We start from the raw sequence: 22,973 nt of genomic DNA, 5'->3' as shown, positions 1-22,973 counted from the left end.
GTGGTGTTACCAAATTTCCAGCAGAACCGACCACAAGTGAGACCTCTGTCTCCAGGGGAGAGTGAGTCTTGGGATATTCCTGGAGGTAGGTTTGGGTAGATTAATAGATTTTAAAGATATTCAAGGGACAGGTTAGATTATATATGTCTAGCAGTATAAGGGGATTAGTAGAAAAATCAGTGTACTGTTTGTAGCAGCAGTGATGAAGTCTGTGTGTGTGCTGGGAATTAACTGCTATGTAGTGTATTTTTACATAACTTCTTTATAGCTTCTGATAGTGAAAATTGACCCAAGTAGAAAAGATGTAATAGAATTGTTAAGTTTGCATCTACCTTCATCTTGCAGAACACACCACTGCAGTACTTTCCAACAGCTTTATTGGCTAGACTTTTGAAACTCAGCACTGAAAAGCGTAGCGTAGTCTTACGTGGAAAACAAGACTATCCTTGAATATGCCCAAAGCAGCATTAGCAAATTCTGCTTCTGCAGGCAGGCAGTACACGACTAGATGTCAGCAGTGCTGCAGACCTAGCAGCTGCCTTCCCTCCTCCTAAATGAGCAAACTGGTATCTGTCACTGAAACTCATCCTTTCCCACCCCATCCCTCAGATGTCCTTGGCTGAAACTCATCCTTTCCCTCCCCATCCCTCAGATGTCCTTGGCTGAAACTCATCCTTTCCCTCCCCATCCCTCAGATGTCCTTGGCTGAAACTCATCCTTTCCCTCCCCATCCTTCAGATGTCCTTGGCTGAAACTCATCCTTTCCCTCCTCATCCCTCAGATGTCCTTGCTGCTAATCAAACATGAGGCATCCTGCTATAGTCGTGATTTCATCCCTGTTTGTCATGGGGCCAGGCTTGAAGATTCTATGATGTTTTTCATTGGGCACTGTTGCAGTAGTCCTTGTATATGGGACACATCCTACTAGGATACCGTATGTCTAGCCAGTGTAGAAAGCTTTGAGCACCTTCCACGTGTGGTGTACATCTGCCCTTAGATGACATGCCAAGCGTCATAACTTTCATTTCTAACTCACGTATGCAGACTCTTGTTAGTGCTGCATTTAGTTTTTCTGTAAAGGTGACTTCAGTTCAAGGTTTGCACCATTGTAGATCTTTCCTGTTTTGGTGCAGTTTTGTGAGAGAAATCTTCCTTCATCTGTTAGAAAAGGAAAGTGAGACTGTGGATGCCAAATATCATAAAAGGACTCCAGCTGTCGTTGCCTGTTTTGCATAGAGGATGCACAGTATGTCAAGCTGTATAGAGTCCGTTGTTCACTTTGAATATTGTTACAAGTAAGCTAAACTCCCTTCACCCTTATTTAAAGAACACATAACTTTAGGACTTGGCATGTGCAATGAATACATCATCCTTCTCTTCACTGGATGTTCCCCTCAGGTTATAAAGAAGAGAAAGTCTTTGAGAGTTGATTGCCAGTAACTTGTACAGCCTCCTCGCACTTGGCCTGTGACTGATTACTAAGACGCTTTCACACCCTCGAGACCATCATTTTCTCCTGGACCCTCTAACATAACCCCTTTGGAAGCTGCTATGGCCTAGGATATTTAACATGTTCAATTAGACCAAACTCCCGGCTGAATCAGCTAGAAAGGGAGAAGGGAGTATTATACAGTCTGAGGGTGAATGGGGTATTATGCAGTCTGAGGGTGAATGGGGTTATGAGCAGATGTTCTTCGTGTTTCACTGTTGCAGTCATTACATTTGGTTTATCTGCTTGCAGTAGCCCTCAGTCGGCCTGATTAACAAAGTCTTGGGTCCTGCGTCGGTTGCTGTCCCTTCTTCCATGACGTCAGGTCGTCAGGGGTATAAAACATGCAGCCGACGCCATTGCATCAGTCTTTCTTGCCGTGCGGTGCCCGAAGCAGAAGCAGTTCGCAAGTGTCGGTCAGCCGACTCCTGAAATTTTTGTATTCGAGTTTCAGAACCGAAGTCTTCAAACTAAAGCTAAGTACCCCGTTGGGGAAACTATTTCTTGCACCATACCGATGTCAGTAAAAGTTAATAATTGCATAACTTGTGGGAAGCAAATACCTCGTAAGGATTTTCATTTGTACTGTATTCCTTGCCTAGGCCCAGATCACAACGTGCCTTGCTGTCGGTTTTGTGCTAGACTTAACCAACACACTATTAAGCGTCAGTATATTTTTGCTTCTAAATATTTTGGTACAAGATTTAATTATCCTGAAATGTCGTCATTTAGCAATCTGACTACCGGAGTTCACAAAAAACGCAAAGAAAAAGACAGAGACAGACCGTCGAGGTCCAAAACCAATGACGAAGCTTCTCCTAAGCCAGTTGCCGGTTCGCTGGTACTCAGTGAGGCGCTTTCTCAGCCCCTGATACCCCCTACTTTTGAGTCGCAGGCCTCTACCGAGGCCCATTTGGAGTCTGGTATGCCACGAGATTCTCAGAGTATTGAACCCGCAGATGTCTCTCCCTTGGATGGGTCCAGAGCCGCTGAGCAGGCACCGGCTTCTGAGGGTGTTTTTAGGCCTCAACATTTTTATATTAAACCGACGTCAGCCTCAAAAACAAGGTCAAAAGCATCTTCTATGTCTAAAAAAACATTGCATGAGCCACATGCTCAGGCCCCTATGCCTAAAAAACAGATGATCAAAATGGCTGAGGATTTAATTACCTTGATCAGGGGTTCCCAACCCCCCTGCTAAGAGGCCTAGGCAAGGCACTGTTTATTAATCTTCAGATCAGGTTTCTATTTCTTCTGATTCCTCTTCTGATCAGGAATTTTCTGTTCCACCCTATAAGGATTCTGATACAGAGGAATCCATCCCATCTGCATCTCCTCCTGAGGATTTCTCTTTTGGAGAGACTTTGCATACTTTAAGGGAACCTTTTCACTGGGAGAGTCAGGACTTCTCTGAATCAAAAAAGAGGCTTAGGGATTTCCTTCTTCTTCCTCAGTATAGGCCTTTGGCAATACCTCCTGTATTAGACATTGTTGATGTGTTTTCGGAATCAAGCATGGCTCCTGATTCCCTGCCTCCGGCTCCTAGTAAACCAGACAGATATTACAGGGTTCCTGACTCCCACAAATATCTATTCAAAAATCCTGCTGCTGATCCTGAGACTATTTCTCAGGGTCCCAAGGGTGTAAAGGCCTCTACAGCCAAAAATCCTACCCCCTCTGACAGAGATTCCAGGGCGCTGGACAGATGAGGAAAAAGGTTTATACGTCTGCAACCTTGGCAATCAGGGCCTTAAACTGCCAGTTTCATATGCTTAAATATCAACAGCATGTTATGGGCTTACTGAAACAAAAAATGATGTTGATTTCTGATTGTGTGGAAAATAAAAGAATTACAGGAATTATTGCATTCAGCAGAACAGGTTGGAAAGCATACTTTGCAATGTGGTTTTGATTCCTTGGAGGCCTCTTGTAGGGCCGCTGTTACTGGATCTGTGATTAGAAGGCATGCCTGGCTCAAGGAGCAAAGTCTACCTGATCATGTTAAAGCTAAATTGTTGGATGCCCCTTTGCAGCATGATACTCTGTTTGGTAATAAGGCAGAAGAGGTTTTAAAGAAAATGGAAGACAAAGCTAAATCTATGCAAACTGTAAAAGATTTCTTGCAAATGCAGCCACCCAGGTTCAGTAGACACTGGCCTACTAAAAATTGGTCCTTTCCTGTGTCCAACAGAGCCACTCAAGGCAAATCCAGGTGCTCAAAAGGCTCCAGATAATAATCACAGGGTTCTTACAGGTCAAAGCAGTGGGGTGCCTCCACCTCCAAATCTGGAGGAAACAAAGCACAACCCTACAGTAAGCAGTCTCAATGACTTTCCTCTACCATCACCAAGCACTTATCTTTTGGCAGCCCCCTTAGGGGGAAAACTAGCACTTCATGCTCAAAATTGGCAGTTAATTACCCAGGACAAGTGGGTATTAAACATAGTATCCCAGGGGTACAGATTTCATTTCCATACTTTGCCAATTCTAAATGGATGGCCAGATCTGCCACAAAACCAGTGGGCAGAAGCCCAGAAACAAGTTATTTCCCTCATGGATATGGGGGCTACCAGAAAAGGAAAAAGGACAAGGTTTTTATTCAAGACTTTTCCTGGTACCCAGAAAAGACAATTCATGGCATCCAGTACCGGACTTATCGATTTTGAACACGTTCCTGGATATTCCAAAATTCAAAATGCTGACTTTACAACAGTTACTGCCTATGCTGGGCAGGAATGCTAGGCTAGTAACTCTAGACTTGAGGCATACCTGCATATCCCAGTAAGGGAATCCTGCAGAAGATACCTCCATTTCATAGCAGGTTTTTTGCATTACCAATTCTCTGCACTGCCCTTTGGCTTATCTACTGTGCCCAGGGTCTTTACAAAGTGCCTGGTACCAGTAATTGCATTCTGCAGACAAAGAAGCATACAAATTTATCCTTATCTGGACTGCTGTCTCATTCAAGCAGAGGACAAAGAGGACTCTTCTTCAACATCTGGCGTTTGTAAAAAGGCTTCTAGCATGCCTAGGGTACACCATAAATGAAAATAAATCACAACTAATACCCTCTCAAATAATTACATTCCTGGGTGCAAGCTTGAATACAGCTGCCCAGATGGCTTACCTAACGCCAGACAAACAAAGGCAACTGACAACATGCTTCAAACAAATGGCAACAAAAACCCAGTTATCTGCAAGACAAGTTCTGCAGGCTTTGGGGTTCATGGCATCCTGCATTCTACTAATTCCATATGCAAGACTGCATATGAGGAAACTTCAGTGGTACCTAAAAGGTTTATGGAGTCAGCATTCTCACAGTCTGGAAACAATGAATCCATCTCATTCCCTGCCTACAACAGGAGTTTCTTTGGTGGGCGGAGACATGTCACCAAAACAAGGGACTGTCATTCACCCTACCCCCTGCTACCGAAACCCTAACTACAGACGCATCAGACTATGCTTGGGGGACCCACCTGGCAGGCAGATGCATTCAGGGCAAATGGAGCCCAAACCAAATGCATCTGCATATCAACCAGGAAGAGATACTAGCTGTTCAGAATGCTCTGACAGCCTTCAAGGACTTACTTCATCCAGGACAACTACTGATAAAGATGGACAACACCACAGTTATGTGGTACATAAACAAGCAGGGGGTACACATTCCTACCCCCTTTGCAGACTAGCCATGGCCTTGTGGAACACAGCCTTGACTTACCAAATACATCTACAAGCTCAGTTCCTACCAGGAAAACAAAATAGTCTGGCAGACGACCTAAGCAGAAATCTTATGGACCCGCATGAATGGAAACTAGATCCACAAATCTTCAGCAGCATGTTAACACAGAAATGGGGGAGCCCAGACATAGATTTATTTGCCCCTCCCCAAAATTATCAGTTGGACAAATTCTGCACAAGAACTCATCACAAAAAAACATGGGAAGTGGATGCCCTATCCTTCAGCTGGAAAAACCTCAGTCTATGCCTTTCCCCCTCTGCCTCTACTCGCCAAAGTCTTACTAAAAGTCAGACAGGAAAAATCAAAAATGATCCTAGTTGCTCCAGAATGGCCTCGCCAGCACTGGTATTCACTTCTAAGGAGTATGTCTCAACTTTCTCCATGGTACTTGCCCTCAAATACCTCATCTACTGTCTCAGCAGAACAATCAAATTCTGCACACTCCGCTCCAAACTCTGAATCTTGCAGCATGGTTGATCAATTAATTATTCAAACAACACCTCTCAGTAAATCTGTGATGGATGTCATTTTGAAAGCCAGAAGGCCTAGTACTAGAAAATCTTATGCTGATAAATGGAAGAGATTCTGTGCTTTGAACCAAGCACAAGGAACAGACACAGCAAAGCCCAATATTCCTCTGATTTTACAATATTTGACTGAAATGCTTGACAAGGGCCTATCTTTTTCTTCAATGAAAATCCATGCCTCTGCCATCTCGGCTCATTACAACACAGAGCCTCCCCTCTTTTCTCATCCTCTGATTAAACAGTATCTTAGAGGAGCCAAAAATTTAAGGCCTCCAAGGAGATCACCAATGCCTGCATGGGACCTCAGCTATGTCTTGGAAAAACTCACCCTGCCTCCTTTTGAGCCAGCCGCTACTGCTGACATAAGGTTTTTATCTTGGAAAACAGCTCTGCTCCTAGCAATAACTTCTGCAAGCCGAGTTTCAAAGCTACAGGCACTCATGGCTGTGGAACCTTTTATCATTTTTTATCCAAACTATTCATCTGCCAACTTTTTATCCAAATCCACAGAACAAGGAGGAGAGAATTCTGCATTATTTGGACGTACACAGACAGCTTAGATTCTACTTGGACAGAACCAAAGTTTTCAGAAAGACAGAGCAATTACTAGTGGCATATATGCTGCAGGATCACAAAGAAAGGCTATCTCAAAGCAGACTGTTTCAAAGTGGATAGGCCACTGCATTCGTTTCTGCTACTTACACCATGGCAAGCCAGTGCCCAAGGGCATTAGTCCACATTCAACTAGAGCTGCAGCCACTTCAGCAGCCTTTTTCAGGGGAGTACCAACCAAGGACATTTTAAAGGCTGCTACTTGGAGTTCATGGCACACCTTTACAAAGCACTATCATCTGCCACTCTACTCTAAATCCAGGGCAGGCTTTGCCACTGCAGTTCTGCAGGGCCTCATAGCCGCTCCTAACGCTGTTTAGCTCCAGCCTCCCAACCATAGCTTTGGGACTCTACCCAAATGTAATGACTGCAACAGAGAAACACGAAGGACATAGTACAGTTGTGCACACTTACCATAAATGTAGATGTTCGAGTGTATTCACTGTTGCAGTCCAGGTTACCCACCCGCCATCCCCCTTTCTTCTGATGGAACCTATCTTTCCTTCTTTGATTGATACAACCTATGTGGTGTATTTGCTTGTAGAGGAAGATAAAGTTTATATTGGTGCATGTATTTATATATATATATATATATATATATATATATATATATATATATATATATATATATATAAATTTTGGCTACCCTTTTAAGGGGACACCTGACATCTGGGGCATGAAAAACTAAAGAAAATGGCGTCGGCCGCATCTTTTATACCCCTGACGTTAGGGAAGGGGTGACAGCAGCTGACGCAGGACCCAGTACTTTGGAATTCAGGCCGACTGATGGCAACCTTGCCAGCAGGATTACCCAAATGTAATGACTGCAACAGTGAATACAACTCGCAGCTTGTTTCCTGCCTTTCCTGTTAAGTGATATAGACTGTAGGCTTCTGAGCCCCCAAGCCCTTCTGTGTTGGAGGGAAGCCTTCTAGCTTAGTTTTTTTTTTCTTATATCTAGCCAGTTTTCTAGTTTCAGCACTCAAATCTGTTTCTTTGAACTCAGCCCTTGTTCAGAACTCATTGTAAGCACTACATAAGCTGAAAATTACTACAGCACTCAACTTTCCTCACTTGTCTAGTGGAAAGCAGTTTTTAGTACTTAATAAATAAGCACTTATCCAGGCATGTCTAAGGGTCAGCTCCCAGTGATGTCTCCTGTCTACCTGATGAATCTGGGCATCTTGAGGCAATGCAGCAATTGCCTCATGTACACAGACAACCCTCTCCTACTACCACCCAACACTACAACCTGTGAGAGATGCACTTATATAGCCAAACTGGAAGCAAAGCTCTCTTCACCCAAAACTGGACTAGACAGTCAAGAGGAGAGGGTAAACACTTGCACCACACCACACTCGACACATAGTCCCTCAAAACCTACACCACCAAAACACACACATAGAAACACAAAATACACACCTACATTCGCGGAGGCTCTCAATAAAAACCTGCCCAAGCATCAGGGACATCCAAAGCATAAACGCAAGCAAACTCCACCCCCCCAACACAACCCAAATGACACATAGTCCACAAACTCAGTGTGCCACTCAACCACAGCCCATAAGGCATAACAACATACCCAACACTCTAGTCATAGGTGACTCTATAGTCAGGCACACTGATGTTCCACTCACTAGACTAAACAAGGAGAAAGTTACTGTCAGATGCCTGTCAGGTGCCAGGATCCGCCACATAACTCATGCAGTCAGGTCCCTCCACAATAAGTACAAATATGACACTGTCATTGTCCATGTTGGTGTAAATGACCTGAGACGTACCTCCCTGGACTACATGAAAAGAGACATGGAGGAGCTCTCCGATCTTGTATCCCAGGCAGGTATGACCCTAACCCTGAGTAGCATCCTGCCATCACCCAGAATAATGCCACAGTACAAGGACAAAATGATTGACTTCAACAATTGGCTTCTGGTGTCATTCTAAGGGGATCCAGTATTTGTCTGCCTGGGACGACATGATCGACAGTCCACGATGCTTTGCCAGAGATGGCCTGCACCTGTCGCCCTTAGGATTCCGGATACTGGCTAAGACTCTTGCCACCCCTATAGTGCCTTTTTTAGGCAAGGTTCAAATGACAAATTCACCACCGTAACAGGTACAAGCAAGCAAAATCTGAGGGTAATGCTACTCAGTGCTAGAAGTCTAAACCTCAAAATGCACTCACTCGAGGCACTCCTTAAAATGGAGAACATTGACATCTGTGCAGTGACAGAGACCTGGTTCAAAGCTCCAGAGAGCACCCCTGCATTACCAGGCTTCAATTCATACCACACCTTTCGGCCACCTAACCCAGAAAGAAGCACTAAAGGCAGAGGCATGTCCATATTCATTAAGGATATCCACACCTCCAGGCTAGTTGCACAGCATAATGCATCCGAGATTATCCAAGTGCAACTAACTCTGGGCAAGACTGCAATCCAAATTGTAGCTTGCTACAGACCCCCCCACCATGCCCCAGGATTCACACTCCTCATTTCTTGATACACTGGAAAGTATTAGGGTACAACCCAACACCCTAATAATGGGCGATTTCAACTACCCCACCATTAACTGGGAAAACTACTCATGTACCAACTCTTTTGCTCAACGTTTTCTAGAATTAATAAATTCCAACGCCTTGAATTAACTTATTCACACCCCCACCAGGGGCAGCAGTATCTTAGACCTGGTCATTACCAACATGGGAAACCGGTGTTCCACACCAGAGGTCAGTTCCTCATTGGTCAGATCTGACCACAAGCTTATCAGCCCAGACATCCACATCCCACCCCCAGCACCAATTAGGGAAACCATCGTAAAAAAACTTCTCAAAAGCCAACTTCACACTTTTTAAGACAGAAGTGGCAAACTTCATGACACCCATGCAGACGGACAATAGAGGTATGACTGCCGAATCCTACACAAATGCACTTTATAAGCACTTACACGAGTGCATGGATCATGCTATCCCTAATAGAACCAAGATGTTATCCTCCAAAAAAAGGAAGCCAACCTGGTGGTCCTCTGCCATAAACAAACTCTACAACAGAAGAAAGAAACTGTTGCAAAAAAGAGGAAAATCTCATGACTGGAGGGGCTCCCTGGTCAACCTCAGTAAGAAGCTGAGATCCCTCATAAAATCCTCCAAAGCTAGTTACGAAACAAAATTGCCACTGACTCTAAAGACAACCACAAAGCATTCTATAGCTATGTCAAGAATCTAAATGGGAACACTCAGATCTGCTCTGAGTTACAGCATAATGGCACTAAATATACAGAACCAACTGATATTGCCAACATCCTAGCAGATAGGTTCAGTGCTAACTTTACCCCCCTCTCACCCCCTAGAGGGCCCATCTCTATACCGGAAGAATGCAAAGTTCCTATAATCACGGCTGCACAGGTAAAAAACACACTCTCCAAAGCCAAGAACACAGCATCCATGGGACCTGACAATATCCCAGGCTGCGTTCTACACGAACTACAGAATGAACTGGCACCCTACCTAAGCACCATGTTCAATCATAGCCTCACCTCAGGGTTTGTATCCACTGAATGGCGCACCGCGACAGTTATCCCACTCCACAAAGGGGGAGCCACGACGGACCCCAGGAACTACTGCCCCATTAGCCTGAAGAGCCTGGTCTGCAAGGCCATGGAACGTATCATCATGGAACACATAAACAAAGACATTGGTAATCTCCAAACTCTGGACCCTACTCAGTTTGGATTTGTAAAAGGCAGATCATGTCTCCTAAACCTGATTGACTTCTTTGAAGCAGTCACCAAAGCCATAGATGAGGGTAAAATGGTTCACACAGCTTATCTAGATCTCGCCAAGGCTTTCGACACCATCCCCCACTCTGGAATTATAGATAAGCTCACTAAACTAGGTATAAATCCCTATGTCACAAGATGGATTGCCAACTGGCTCATGGACAGAACCCACACTGTGAAAGTAGCGGATTCCAAATCTGACATCAGACCAGTGACAAGTGGAGTACTGCAGGGTTCAGTCTTGGGTCCTCTCCTGTTTGGTATCTACTTCTCTGAAGTGCAGGCCAACACAGAAGGTCTTTGGATAACAAAGTTCGCAGATGACTGCAAGCTAGGAGCCATAATCGAAACTCCTAACGATGTGGACAAACTACAAAAGGGCCTCACTGAGACAGATACCTGGTGTCAAAGCCATGGCCTGAAGCTCAATGCCAAAAAGTGTATTGTCATCCCCTTTGGTAAAAACTCGGTACCCATGAACTACCACATAGCTGGTAGTCTACTTAATGCTGAAAATGTGATGAGACCTTGGGACACAGGTGGACAGTAGTCTCTCCTTTGATAATCACATCGCCACAGTGGTCAGGAAATCCTTCTACGTGGCTCATCTCATCACAAATGGATTCTCATCCAGAAAAAAGAGGTCATTGTTCCCCTCTACTCATCACTCATTAGACCCATTATAGAGTACAATGCCCCTTTTGGTATGTACCTCACAAGACATCTACAACAACTGGAAAGACCACAGAAATGCCTCACAAAGACAATTACTGGCCTCAAACAGATGCCCTATGCAGACCGTCTCAAAAAGCTACAGCTTTACTCCATCACATATCGCCTACTCAGGGGCGATCTCTGCCTAACATACAAAGCTATGTCAAACCCAGAGCTGTTGGACATGCTCCACTTAAAGAAGTCCCAATCCCTCCGAGCTACACGCTCTAGGGACCTTAACCTTGTCACCACAATAAACAGAACATGCTGGAGGGATAGATTCCTGTCCAAGAGACTCCCCATACTCTGGAACAGACTACCTATCTATATCAAACAGAGCTCTTCATTAGCACTCTTCAAGAAAAATCTTGATGATTGGATGGGAAATGGGAAATTCACCCTGGGGATCACTTCTGTGGCTGTGCTCGACAGGGGCACAGGAAAATAATTTTCTTGGGTGGTGAAAGCCAGGGTACATTTTTTGGCTAGGCTTGTATGGGCCCTAGGGCCGATAGCCTAGTACCTACCTATGAACCTATGAGCATCTACATTTATGGTAAGTGTACACAACTGTACTTTTCTGCTACTTGCACCATGGTAAACCTTTGCCCAAGGGGATCAGATCACATTCCACCAGGGCTGCCTCTACTTCAGCAGTTTTTCTCAGAGGGGTTCCAACCAAAGACATTCTAGAAGCTGCTACTTGGAGCTCTGTTTATACCTTCACAAAGCATTATCATTTGCCTCTCTTCTCCAAATCCAGGGCAGGATTTTTCACTGCAGTTCTGCAGGGCCTTATAGCCGCTCCTAATGTTGTTTAGCTCCATCCTCCCATCCATAGCTTTGGGATTCTACCCGAATGTAATGATTGCAACAGTGAAACATGAAGAACATAGTACAGTTGTGTACACTTACCATAAATGTAGATGTTCGAGTCTATTCACTGTTGCAGTCCGGGTTACCCACCCGCCATCCCCCTTTCTATACCTTTTCTTTCCTTCATTACTCTCAAAAGCCTTTGTGGTGTATTTGCTTTTAGTTGAAAGTAAAGTATATGTTTCTAAAAGTGCATTTATATATTTACTGTTTGTTTATATATATATATTTTTTGCTCCCCATTTGGGGGGCACCTGACATCTGGGGCAAGAAAAACTGAATAAAATGGCGTCGACTGCATGTTTTATACCCCTCACGACCTGACATCATGGAAGAGGAGACAGCAACCGACGCAGGATCCAAGACTTTGTTATTCAGGCCGACTGAGGGCAACCTGCCAGCAAAGTACCCAAATGTAATGACTGCAACAGTGAATACACTCGAACATCTACATTTATGATGTGTACACAACTGTACTGTCTTGAGAGTCACCCTGGCTTGAGTAACCATCAGAAAGGGCCAGTGAATTCTAGACATGGTTATTATTGGCTGTGTTTTGAAAACTCAGTGGCATTCCCCAGAAAGAAATTATCTGGTGATCAGTTAATTTCAGTACACTCTATGTTAGTTAGGTTTAGATTATGCCTATTACACCTAGCTGACTTTGAAAGAATCACAGAAGTGCTGCATGAGGCTAAGTTAATTCCATGCAAATGTTTTAACTCTGATATACCTAAAGTTTTTGACACTATATTCCACTTTGGTGTCAATGACATAAATGTCTTTGTAACCCACTGGATATTCATCTGGCTTACTGATGACCACCAGATGGCACACTATCCTTTAAGCAAATTGTCTGACATGGTGTGCCCCTGGCTCTATTTTGGAACAATTTCTACTTGGCAACTACTATTGTGATGTCAAATGTGACATTAGGAACTTTTGACTGACCAAGTTCATGGTCAGTTGCAAATTAGGAGTTATCTTCAGCTTTTCGATCCCGCAGAAGGGCCTGACTTAGACAAACTAATTCTGTCAGGATCGTGGTCTGTAGCTGAATGCCAGAAAATGTAGCATAATGCAGTTTGGGAAACATGAACCCTTACTTACCTACAACATAAATGACGCACACCTTAAAACACTGACATTCAAGACCTAGACACACTTATGGATAATGATCTCTGCTTTGTCCACCATATGTCCAATGTCATTTGGAAAGCTTTCTGCCTTACCCATCTGATTGGGCAAAATAAGTCACTATTCCCTTTTGCTCATCCTTCTTCAGATCCATAGTGGAATGCAGCCCTTTTGTATGTTCTTGTCCAAACACCTCATCAGCTTGGAAAAAAAAAAAACATGATGGACTGCCTGTGTTTTTTCTCTAGCACCTGAAAGCCTTAATCCTCTTCTGTTTCCTGCGGACTCCCATATGGTAATCTGTGCCAGACCTACAAAGCTGTAAATAATGCAATTTTGATGAACTACATATCCAGAAGGCTAGTAGTAACGCATATACAAAATCAAGAGAGTTCTAAGTCTGTACTGCAGCATAAATAGGACTTGTGTCTCTCCCAATGAATCTACCATTTCTGGAACAAATTGCCAGTTTCTCTAAAGCAGAGCACATCCTTCACTTTCTTCAAGTCTATCTCGTACATATGGATAGGAAACTGCACATTTATCCCAGGCTTAGCCCCCTCTTCCCATATAGTCAAGGGGGAGTAACTCATTGGTGTACCAGTGGGACTGCAGTCTGTAGTCTTGTATCCACGTATACATTTATGAGCAGGTTGGGCAGGGATTGGTAGAGTTTGTCGTGTTTTTGAATAGAAGAGTTTAATCTCTTCTGTCTGGTCCTTTTTCATGCTGAATCTCCACGACATGTTCATGTCTAATTTTGGATAATCACCCTGCAGGGGGCTTCTGCTCCTTCACCACAAACCATCTGATTGCATTGTGGCAAATTAGAATTTTTGTTCCATATAGGAGGTTCCTTTCAGTGTGTAGTCTTTAATAGTATGTTGGCCATGGTAAGCAAAGCATTCCAGGAGAAGAATCCCCTGGTGTTCTTTACTTGGACTGGTACCTCCTGGTAGCTCCATCCAGGGGCTCTCAGGTGTAAGATTTGTTTTGGATATTTCTGTGGTTCCATTCCTTAGAGTTGACCATGAACTGGAGGAAGTCCCCTCTGACTGCTGCTGAGCAAGTAGCTTTTATTGACATACAGCTGGTTCCACTTTATCCATCATTATTCCTATTGGTGAAGGATCAGGATCTCATTGCCTTTTCTAAGTCAGTTAGGCATTGTACTGTCGGACTTGTGCTCCATTTTCTGGGCTTAGTGGCTACCATGGTATTCATGGTGCCTTTTCCATACCCGAAGATGAGAATGTTTCTAGTGGACTGCAAGTTACTTGTGGTTTCCAGTGCCACACTGTACATTATGACCTACTTTTTGTCTCAGAACCTTATTGGAGACCTTGAAGTGGTGGGCATTTCCTATCAACTTGCTGATGGGTATTTTCTGTCTGAACCATAAGCCAGCACATGTTTTAACCAATGGGAATGCACTTGCACACTGGGGAGTTCACTTAGGCTGAAAATCGAGATCATCTTCTTATCCTGTTAGACGACCAGTTCTTTCTTCAGTGTCGACACAAGAAATGAGAAAATACATCCAGAGCATGGAGGCAACAGTAGTCCATAGACAGGGGGAATCACTATGTCAGCGATTCATATTGCCAGGAGAAATGAGCTAGCTGGCAGATATTCATAAGCTACTACCTAGTCGTTTGCTTTAGTTGCAGATTCACAGGCCATGCCTAGTTAATTTTTTCTGGAACTGTCACGTTTGGCAGGCAAGATACTATGGTACTCTTCTTCTGATCGCTTAAACAGAACAGGAGTGAAGTAGGAGCACTTTTTTTAATATTATTGCTGCATACATTCCCTGTATGCCTGCTGATTCCACATATTATTGCAAACTTTAGGGAAGAAAGTCCCAAAGCTCCTCCTCATCATCCCACGAAGACTATGAAAAGGATGGCTTCCAGATGTCTTGTCCCTCAGTACATAGGCAACTCTTACTGTCTTAGCTCGGCATGTTTCTGAAATCGAGTTGACATCAGACTCCACCTTAGCACCTGACTTGTGATATAAACCCCTTGATCCTATTGAATTAATTAGCTGCTGTTTCAGAGTAAATTAAGGCTGCCAGGGATCCTTCCGTAGTGCTAACTTGTGTTCCACCCCCATGTGAAAAGCTGTTGAGTGTTTGAGTGGAGCAGTACCCTGCATCATTGAGGAGTGTCAGCTTGCAGGTGCTGACTCGTCTCAGACACAAACAAGTATGCCTTGGGCTGACTTATTCTGTGGTCAAATAGCATATATGTGCTATTTCTGTGCGGCATGACTTTGTGGAGGGCAGAATTCTGGCCCAGCACTAGTTGGTCATGCTGTTCCTTAAAGTAGTTTGGCACATTTTTACAAATTCAAATAACTTTTCCCCTCTGTTGGACTTAAAATTCATGGTTGACTGTGTTGACCATCTGAATTTTGAGCCTCTTAACTCAGTGGGTTTGAGGTTTTCTTGGAAGACACTTTTTCATGCAACTATCACCCCACTTAAGACCTTGGAGCTTCTAGCTAACACTTATAGAGCACTGTATTTGGTCTTGCACAAGGACTTAAGGTGAAACCATGTTTTTTCTTGACAACAATTGTTTTGGACTTCTTATTGAACCAGTCAGTTCATCATCTGACTGTCTTTGTTGGAGCAGAAGCCATCTGTCAGTTAATTTTCTGTTTTTTATTCTAAGTGCAGAAATCCTAGGAAACATTCTTTCACTCCTTAACTGTATACATAAACTATATCCTCCTAAATGTTGACAAGTACCTATTCATATCTTATATGCCCTTACACTCCCTTCTTCACTCACTTCCTTAATTATCAGTTTCTCTCCTCTGACTTTCTAAGTGTACCATAAGCTTGCTGATTATCTTCGTGTTTCACTGTTGCAGTCATCACATTTGGGTTACCTGTTTACAGGTAGCTCTCAGTCGGCCTGATTATCAAAGTCTTGGGTCCTGTGTCGGTTGCTGTCTCCTCTGCCATGACGTCAGGTAGTCGGGTATAAAGCATGCAGCCGACGCCATTACATCTGTCTTTCTTGCTGTGCAGTGCCCGAAGCAGAAACAGTTCGCAAGTGCCGGTCGGCCAACTCCTGAAATTTTCGTTTTCGAGTTTCAGGTCCAAAGTCTTCAACTAAGCTAAGTACCCTGTTGGGGATCCTTTTTCTTGCTCTAAACCGATATCAGTAAAAGTTAACAATTGTATTTCTTTTGGAAAGCAAATACCTCCTAAAGATTTTCATTCATACTGCATTCCTTGCTTAGGCCCAGACCACGACGTACCTCGCTGTCGCTTTTGTGCCTTATTCAAACCTTGAACTGTTCGTCGTCTGTTCATTTTCGCGTCAAAATATTTTGGTACTCTGTTCAGTTATCCAGAAATGGCTTCGGTAAGCCACCCAGCTACCGACATTCAAAAAAATGCAAAGATAAAGACAGAGACAGACCACATAGGTCCAAAGCTACTGACGACTCTTCTGAGCTAATTGCCAGTTCACCGGTACTCAGTGAGGCGCTTTCGCAGCCCCTGATTCCCGCTACTTCAGATTCCCAGGCCTCTACTGAGACCCATTCGGAGTATGGTATGCCGCGAGATGCTTCTTCGACTGTGGAACCTGCGGATGTCTCTACCTTGGATGGGTCCGGAGCCGCTGTTCAAGCCTCGGCTTCTGAGGGTGTATTCAGGCCTACTGACTTGCATATTCAACCAACGCCATCTTCTTCTTCAAGGCCTAAAACTCTATCCATGCCTAGAAAACTGACACCCAGACAGCATGGTCAGGCCCCTATGCCTAAAAAAACAAATAAGAATGGCTGATGACCTTATTAGTCTAATCAGGGGAAGCCACCCTTCTCCCTCTGAGGCCTAGGACTGATTTTCCTTCTGATTCTTTTGATCAGGATTCTGAAATTTCTGTTTTCTCTGATGACCAGGAGTTGCCCTTATCTACCTATAAGGATTCTGATGCAGAGGACTCCATTCCCTCTGCTTCCCCTCCAGAGGATTTGTCTTTTGGTGAAACCTTGCATACTCTTAGAGAGCATTTCCGCTGGGAAAACCAGGATTACTCAGACTCCAAAAAGAGGCTTAGGGACTTCTGACTCCTACCTCAATACAGGCCTTTAGCTATCCCTCCAGTACTGGACATTGTAGATGATGCCTTCTTGGAATCTAGCCTGGCCCCAGGCTCTTTACCTCCTGCTCCCAGAAAACCTGACAGGTATCACAGGGTACCTGACTCTCACAAGTTCCTCTTTAAGAATCCTACTGTGGATCCTGAGACCATTTCACAGGGACGCAAAGGCATTAAGTCTACTACTGCCAAAAACCCTACCCCCTCTGATAGAGATTCCAGGGCCCTGGATAAGAAGGTATACACTTCTGCAACTTTGGCCATAAAGGCCTTAAACTGCCAGTTTCACATGTTAAAGTATCAGCAGCATATTATTGGATTGCTTAAACAGAAAATTATGTTGATTCCTGACTGTGCTGAAAATAAAGAATTACAGGATTTAATGCATTCTGCTGAACAAGTTGGAAAACATACTTTGCAATGTGGTTTTGATTCATTAGAGGCATCTTGCAGGGCTGCTGTCACTGGGTCTGTACTTAGAAGGCATGCTTGGCTTAAGGAGCAATCTTTTCCAGATCATGTTAAAGCTAAATTACTGGATGCTCCCTTAAACCAAGACTGCCTGTTTGGCAACAAAGCAGTAGTAGTACTTAAAAAGATGGAGGAAAAAGCTAAATCTATGCAAATTGTTAGATTTCCTGCAAGTGCAGCCTCCCAGATTTAGTAGGCATTGGCCTTCTAAGAATTGGTCCTTTCCTGCCTCTTCCAGGCCTTCTTAGTCCAAACCCAGAACCAGCAGAACACCCAGGCTTCAGTCCCAAGGTACTCACAGGCCTAAGCAGTGGGGGGCTCCCACTTCCAAAGCTGGAATTAGTAAGACACCCCCCTATGGTAAACTGTCACAATGACTCAACTTTAAACCTTCCAAGCCCTGCTCATCTGACTGTTCCTTTAGGGGGAAAGATCGCCCTGCATGCAAAGAATTGTGAACTCATTACCCAAGACACATGGGTTTTAAATATAGTTTCCCAAGGATACAGATTCCACTTCCACTCCTTACCAACCCCAAACAGTTGGCCAAACCTACCCCCAAATCAGTGGGCAGAGGCCCAAAAGCAAGTTCTTTCTCTTCTAAGTATCACGGCTATTCAACCTGTCCCAGAAGAAGAATGGGGGCCAGGTTTCTACTCAATTCTTTTCCTGGTACCCAGAAAAGACCATTCCTGGCGTCCTATCCTGGACCTGTCTGTCCTAAACACTTTTTTAGTAATCCCAAAATTCAAAATGCTAACTCTTCATCAGCTGCTTCCCATGCTAGGCAAACATGCCTGGTTGGCAACTCTGGATTTAAAGGAAGCCTACCTGCACATCCCAATAAGAGAATCTTGCAGAAGATACCTATGCTTCAGAGCAGGCTACATGCACTATCAGTTCTCTGCACTGCCCTTTGGCTTATCTACTGCGCCCAGGGTATTCATAAAGTGCCTAGCTCCAGTCATTGCATTTTGAAGGCAAAGAAATATTCAAATATACCCATACCTGGACAATTGTCTAATTCAGGCAGAAAGCCAGGATATACTATTAAATCATCTGGCATTTGTAAAGAAATTACTAACTTCTCTGGGGTACACCATAAACGAAAATAAATCACATCTAGTACCCTGCCAACAAATTGTATTCTTGGGAGCAAGTTTGAATACAACTTCCCAGATGGCCTACCTCATGCCAGAGAAACAAGTTCATTTGACAGCCTACTTCAAACTGCTGGCCACAAAGACCCAGCTATCTGTAAGGAAAGTACTGCAAGCCTTGGGGTTCATGGCCTCTTGCATTCTACTAATTCCATATGCATATGAGGAAACTACAATGGTATCTAAAAAGCCTATGGTGTCAACATTCTCAGGACCTAGAATCAATGATTCCTATCATACCTTGTCTAAAGATAGAGTTCCTTTGGTGGGCAGAGGCCTGCCACCAAAACAAGGGACTGCCATTCACTCTTCCCCCTACCACCCAAACCCTAACAACAGACGCACCAAACTATGCATGGGGGGCCCACTTGGCAGGGCAGTGCATTCAGGGCAAATGGAACCAGAGTCAAATGCACCTGCATATCAATCAAAAAGAAATGTTAGCTATACAGATTGCTCTGACAGCCTTCAAGGACCACATTCTTCCAGGACAATTATTGTTAAAGATGGACAACACCACAGTTATGTGGTACATAAACAAGCATGGGGGAACCCACTCGTACCCTCTCTGCAGACTAGCCATGGCTCTGTGGAACACAGCCTTGAGCTACCAAGTGCACCTACAAGCTCAATTCCTGCCAGGCAAGCTAAATACACTGGCAGACCTAAGCAGAAATCTCATGGACCCACACAAGTGGAAACTGGAACCAAAGATATTCAACATATTGAAAAACAAATGGCGGAGCCCAGATGTAGAACTGTTTGCCTCCCCTCAGAACTGCCAATTGGACAAATTCTGCACAAGGACTCCCCACGGACAAGCTTGGAAAGTGAATGCCCTGTCCTTCACCTGGAAAAACTTATCAGTTTATGCCTTTCCCCCTCTGCCTCTCCTCTCCAAAGTGCTACTAAAGATCAAACAGGACAAACCAAGGACAATACTGATTGCACCAGACTGGCCACGCCAACACTGGTACCCCCTCTTGCGCAGTGTGTCACTGCTGGAACCATGGCACCTGCCTCAGACCCCTGCCCTGCTGTCCCAGCAGGAGGGCCAGATTCTGCACCCACAGCTTCAAATCCTGAACCTTGCAGCCTGGCTTAATTACCTGATCTCTCCGTTACTATCCCTCAGTAAGCAAGAGATGGATGTCATTCTGGAGGCAAGGAGGCCTAGTACTACAAAATCCTATGCTGAAAATGGAAAAGATTCAGTTCCTGGAGCCAGACTCAGGGGATGGGCACAACCGTGCTCAATTTACCGCATATTCTTCAATAATTAACTGAGATGCTTCACAAGGGCCTTTCCTTTTTTTCCATCAAAATTCATGCCTCGGCCATTTCAGCACATTATAATACAGAGCCTCCCCTCTTCTCTCATCCACTGCTGAAGCAATTCCTCATAGGGGCCAAAAACTTAAGACCACCCAGGAGAGCACCTACTCCAGCCTGGGACCTTAACTTTGTATTGAAAAAGCTCACTCTACCTCCCTTTGAACCAGCTGCAAATGCAGAGTTGAAATTCCTTTCTTGGAAAACAGCCTTCCTTCTAGCCATCACCTCAGCAAGAGGGGTGTCTGAATTACAGGCCCTCATGGCAGTGGAGCCTTTCATCATCTTTCATGTGGACAGGGTGTCCCTCAGGACCAATCCTTCCTTTATGCCCAAGGTGGTATCCAGTGTGGCCCTTAATCAGTCCATTCATTTGCCAACCTTATTTTCTAATCCACAGAACAAAGGAGAACGAATACTGCACTCCTTGGACGTGCACAGACAACTTAGATTTTACTTGGACAGGACTAAGCCTCTCAGGAAATCTGAACAGCTGTTGGTTGCATTTGCTGCAGGGGCAGAGGGGAAGGCCATTTCAAAGCAAACCATTTCTAAGTGGATAGGCCATTGCATTCATTTCTGCTATAAGCACCATGGAAAACCTTCCCCACAGGGGATAATACCTCATTCCACCAGGGCTGCATCTACCTCTACAGCCTTTCTCAGAGGTGTCCCTAACAGGGACATCCTAGAAGCTGCTACACCTGGAGTTCTGTACATACCTTCACCAAATATTACCACTTGCCAATTTTTTCTGAATCCAGAGCTGGCTTTGCCACTGCAGTCTTGAAGGGCCTTATAGCTGGCCCTAATGCTATCTAAATCCTCCTCCCAACCATAGCTTTGGGAATCTACCCAAATGCAATGACTGCAACAGTGAAACATGAAGAACATAGTACAGTTGTCTACACTTACCATAAATGTAGATGTTCGAGTGTATTCACTGCTGCAGTCCTGGTTACCCTCCCTCCAGCCCCCTAACTTCTTTTGGCTATACCTCTGCTTTCCTTTACTATGCTTAAAAGCCTTTATGGTGTATTTGCTTTTTTGTTAGAGGTATATCTTTGTGCTTTTATGTTTAATTGCTTCCCATTAGGGGGGCACCTGACATCTGGGGCAAGAAAAACTGATGTAATGGCGTCGGCTGCATGTTTTATACCCCTGATGACCTGACGTCATGGAAGAAGGGACAGCAACCGACGCAGGACCCAAGACTTTGTTAATCAGGCCGACTGAGGGCTACCTGCAAGCAGATAACCCAAATGTAATGACTGCAACAGTGAATACATTCGAACATCTACATTTATGGTAAGTGTACACAACTGTACTTTGCCAGTGATGAGGATTGAGGCTCCTTGATTACTAATCTAGTGGTGTATCATCACACCTTCCATCATTTTTCTCTTGTATTCTGTGACCTTGACCATGCACAGAATTTGCTTGCACATTTGGGTGTGTGTAGAGACAGATACTGGAAGTAAAGTGGCCTGATTTACCTACCCGGCCTCTCTGCAACTCCCGCTCAGCCCAGCAGAATATTAGTTTTCCGTTTTGTTGAACTTGGGAAGCAGTTCTTGGTATGTTTGGCATTAGGTAATTTATAGCTGCATGTGTGTTCTTCTTTCTCTCACCCTTTGGTGCTGCAAATTTTTGAACATATGTAGTATGGAATTCAACTGTTATTTTCTTGCATTTTTAAGTGCTAAGTACATGTTGTGATATTTTAACATATAGAAGTTACTCTCTTTGATATGTATGAAACACGTTAATGTGTTTGGACTATTTTGTGTACATTAGGATGCTAATTGTTTATATCATTTATGTACATCTGTTGCAAGTCACTGTGATTTTGGTATGTAGACATCTGAGTCATACCATTGAAACTTAAATAATGTAAAATCACTCTGTTGCATTTAAAATTTATATGTATGAAAGTACATTTTCCTTTTTAAGTTTTTTCTGCTGTAGTCATTGATGTTTGTTTTTCATGTTACCCAAGGTATAATGCCTGGTCGATATAATCAAGATGTCGGACAGACTATTCCTGTATTCGCTTTCTTGGGTGCCATGGTAGTACTGGCATTCTTCGTGGTGCAGATCAAAGCCAAAAGCAAACCTAAGAGAAGAAAACCAAGAGTCAAGCGACCACAGCTCCTGCTGTCACATCCACCAAAGTCTCCTTCTGTGTAACTGACAGTGCTCACCAAAGATAACATTATTTAACTGACTTTGTCTTTGGAGTATGTTGCATAAACTTCTAAGTTTTTGACCTGCAAAAATGGAAACTATTTGGATCCATTAAAATCCACCAAAGACAACAAGCTGTTTTATTAGCAGCTGTCTAGCTGTATATCTTGAGGAAATGGACCTCTTTTTTTTAAGTGACCAAAACCAAGATTGTTTTGCTAAAACTTGTTTTCTATATTTATTATTAAAATGTTCAACACATAAAAGAGAAAAGATATCTGGATGGAATCGCATTAAAATAGGACATCATACTTTTCCCAGCTTCTGCTGCCTTCTGATTGAGGTATGGTTGCATCATGCTGCATCTTGTAGCATGTAGAACAAACAACTGCAGTGGAAGACTGGGTCTGGGAGTGGGCTGTGCAACTTAGAAAGGTCTGATTTATTTTTTATAAAATGACTATTGTTGTGGCATTTTGTAAATTTTAATCATGATTTCACCATTGTCGGTGGAGAAAACTTTCATCAAATACAATATGAATTTGTAAACATTTTTGAATTGTCCCCATTATTATCATCTTTGTGAACATTTTGTGTAATTTTTTCATCTGTTTTTCTCCCCACCCCACTTTTAGCATTTTGCCACTCACACACAGTCCATAATGCATTGTAGCACACAGAAGTTCCAGACAAAGATTTAATATGATTTTCTGTTGCTTTATTCATAGTCAAGCACTTAACCAGGCTATGTTGTATGCATATCTAAATGAGCCAGCTTCACCACTACAGAAAAATGTATGCATATATTTGTGCACCCATTTATAC

General features: G+C 43.7%; 1 protein-coding gene across 1 annotated transcript in view; it reads left to right on the top strand.

Annotated features, from left to right (window-relative positions):
- The window catches only part of MBTPS1 (membrane bound transcription factor peptidase, site 1), a 1,726,871-nt gene extending 1,704,170 nt beyond the window's left edge, over window positions 1-22,701 (top strand). The window contains exons 22-23 of the mRNA XM_044081940.1: window positions 1-85; window positions 21,961-22,701. The exon at window positions 1-85 is cut by the window's left edge and continues 46 nt beyond it. Coding sequence (XP_043937875.1) covers window positions 1-85; window positions 21,961-22,151 — 276 coding nt within the window. The 3' untranslated portion in view covers window positions 22,152-22,701. The remainder of the gene's footprint in view (window positions 86-21,960) is intronic.
- Window positions 22,702-22,973: the final 272 nt, after the last annotated feature.

This window comes from Protopterus annectens, chromosome 8.part1 (assembly GCF_019279795.1).
Source record: "Protopterus annectens isolate FY-2018-M chromosome 8.part1, PAN1.0, whole genome shotgun sequence".
Classification (NCBI taxonomy): Eukaryota; Metazoa; Chordata; order Ceratodontiformes; family Protopteridae; genus Protopterus; species Protopterus annectens.
The sequence above is the reverse complement of the archived record's forward strand: the minus strand, read 5'-3'. Positions and strand labels throughout refer to the sequence as shown.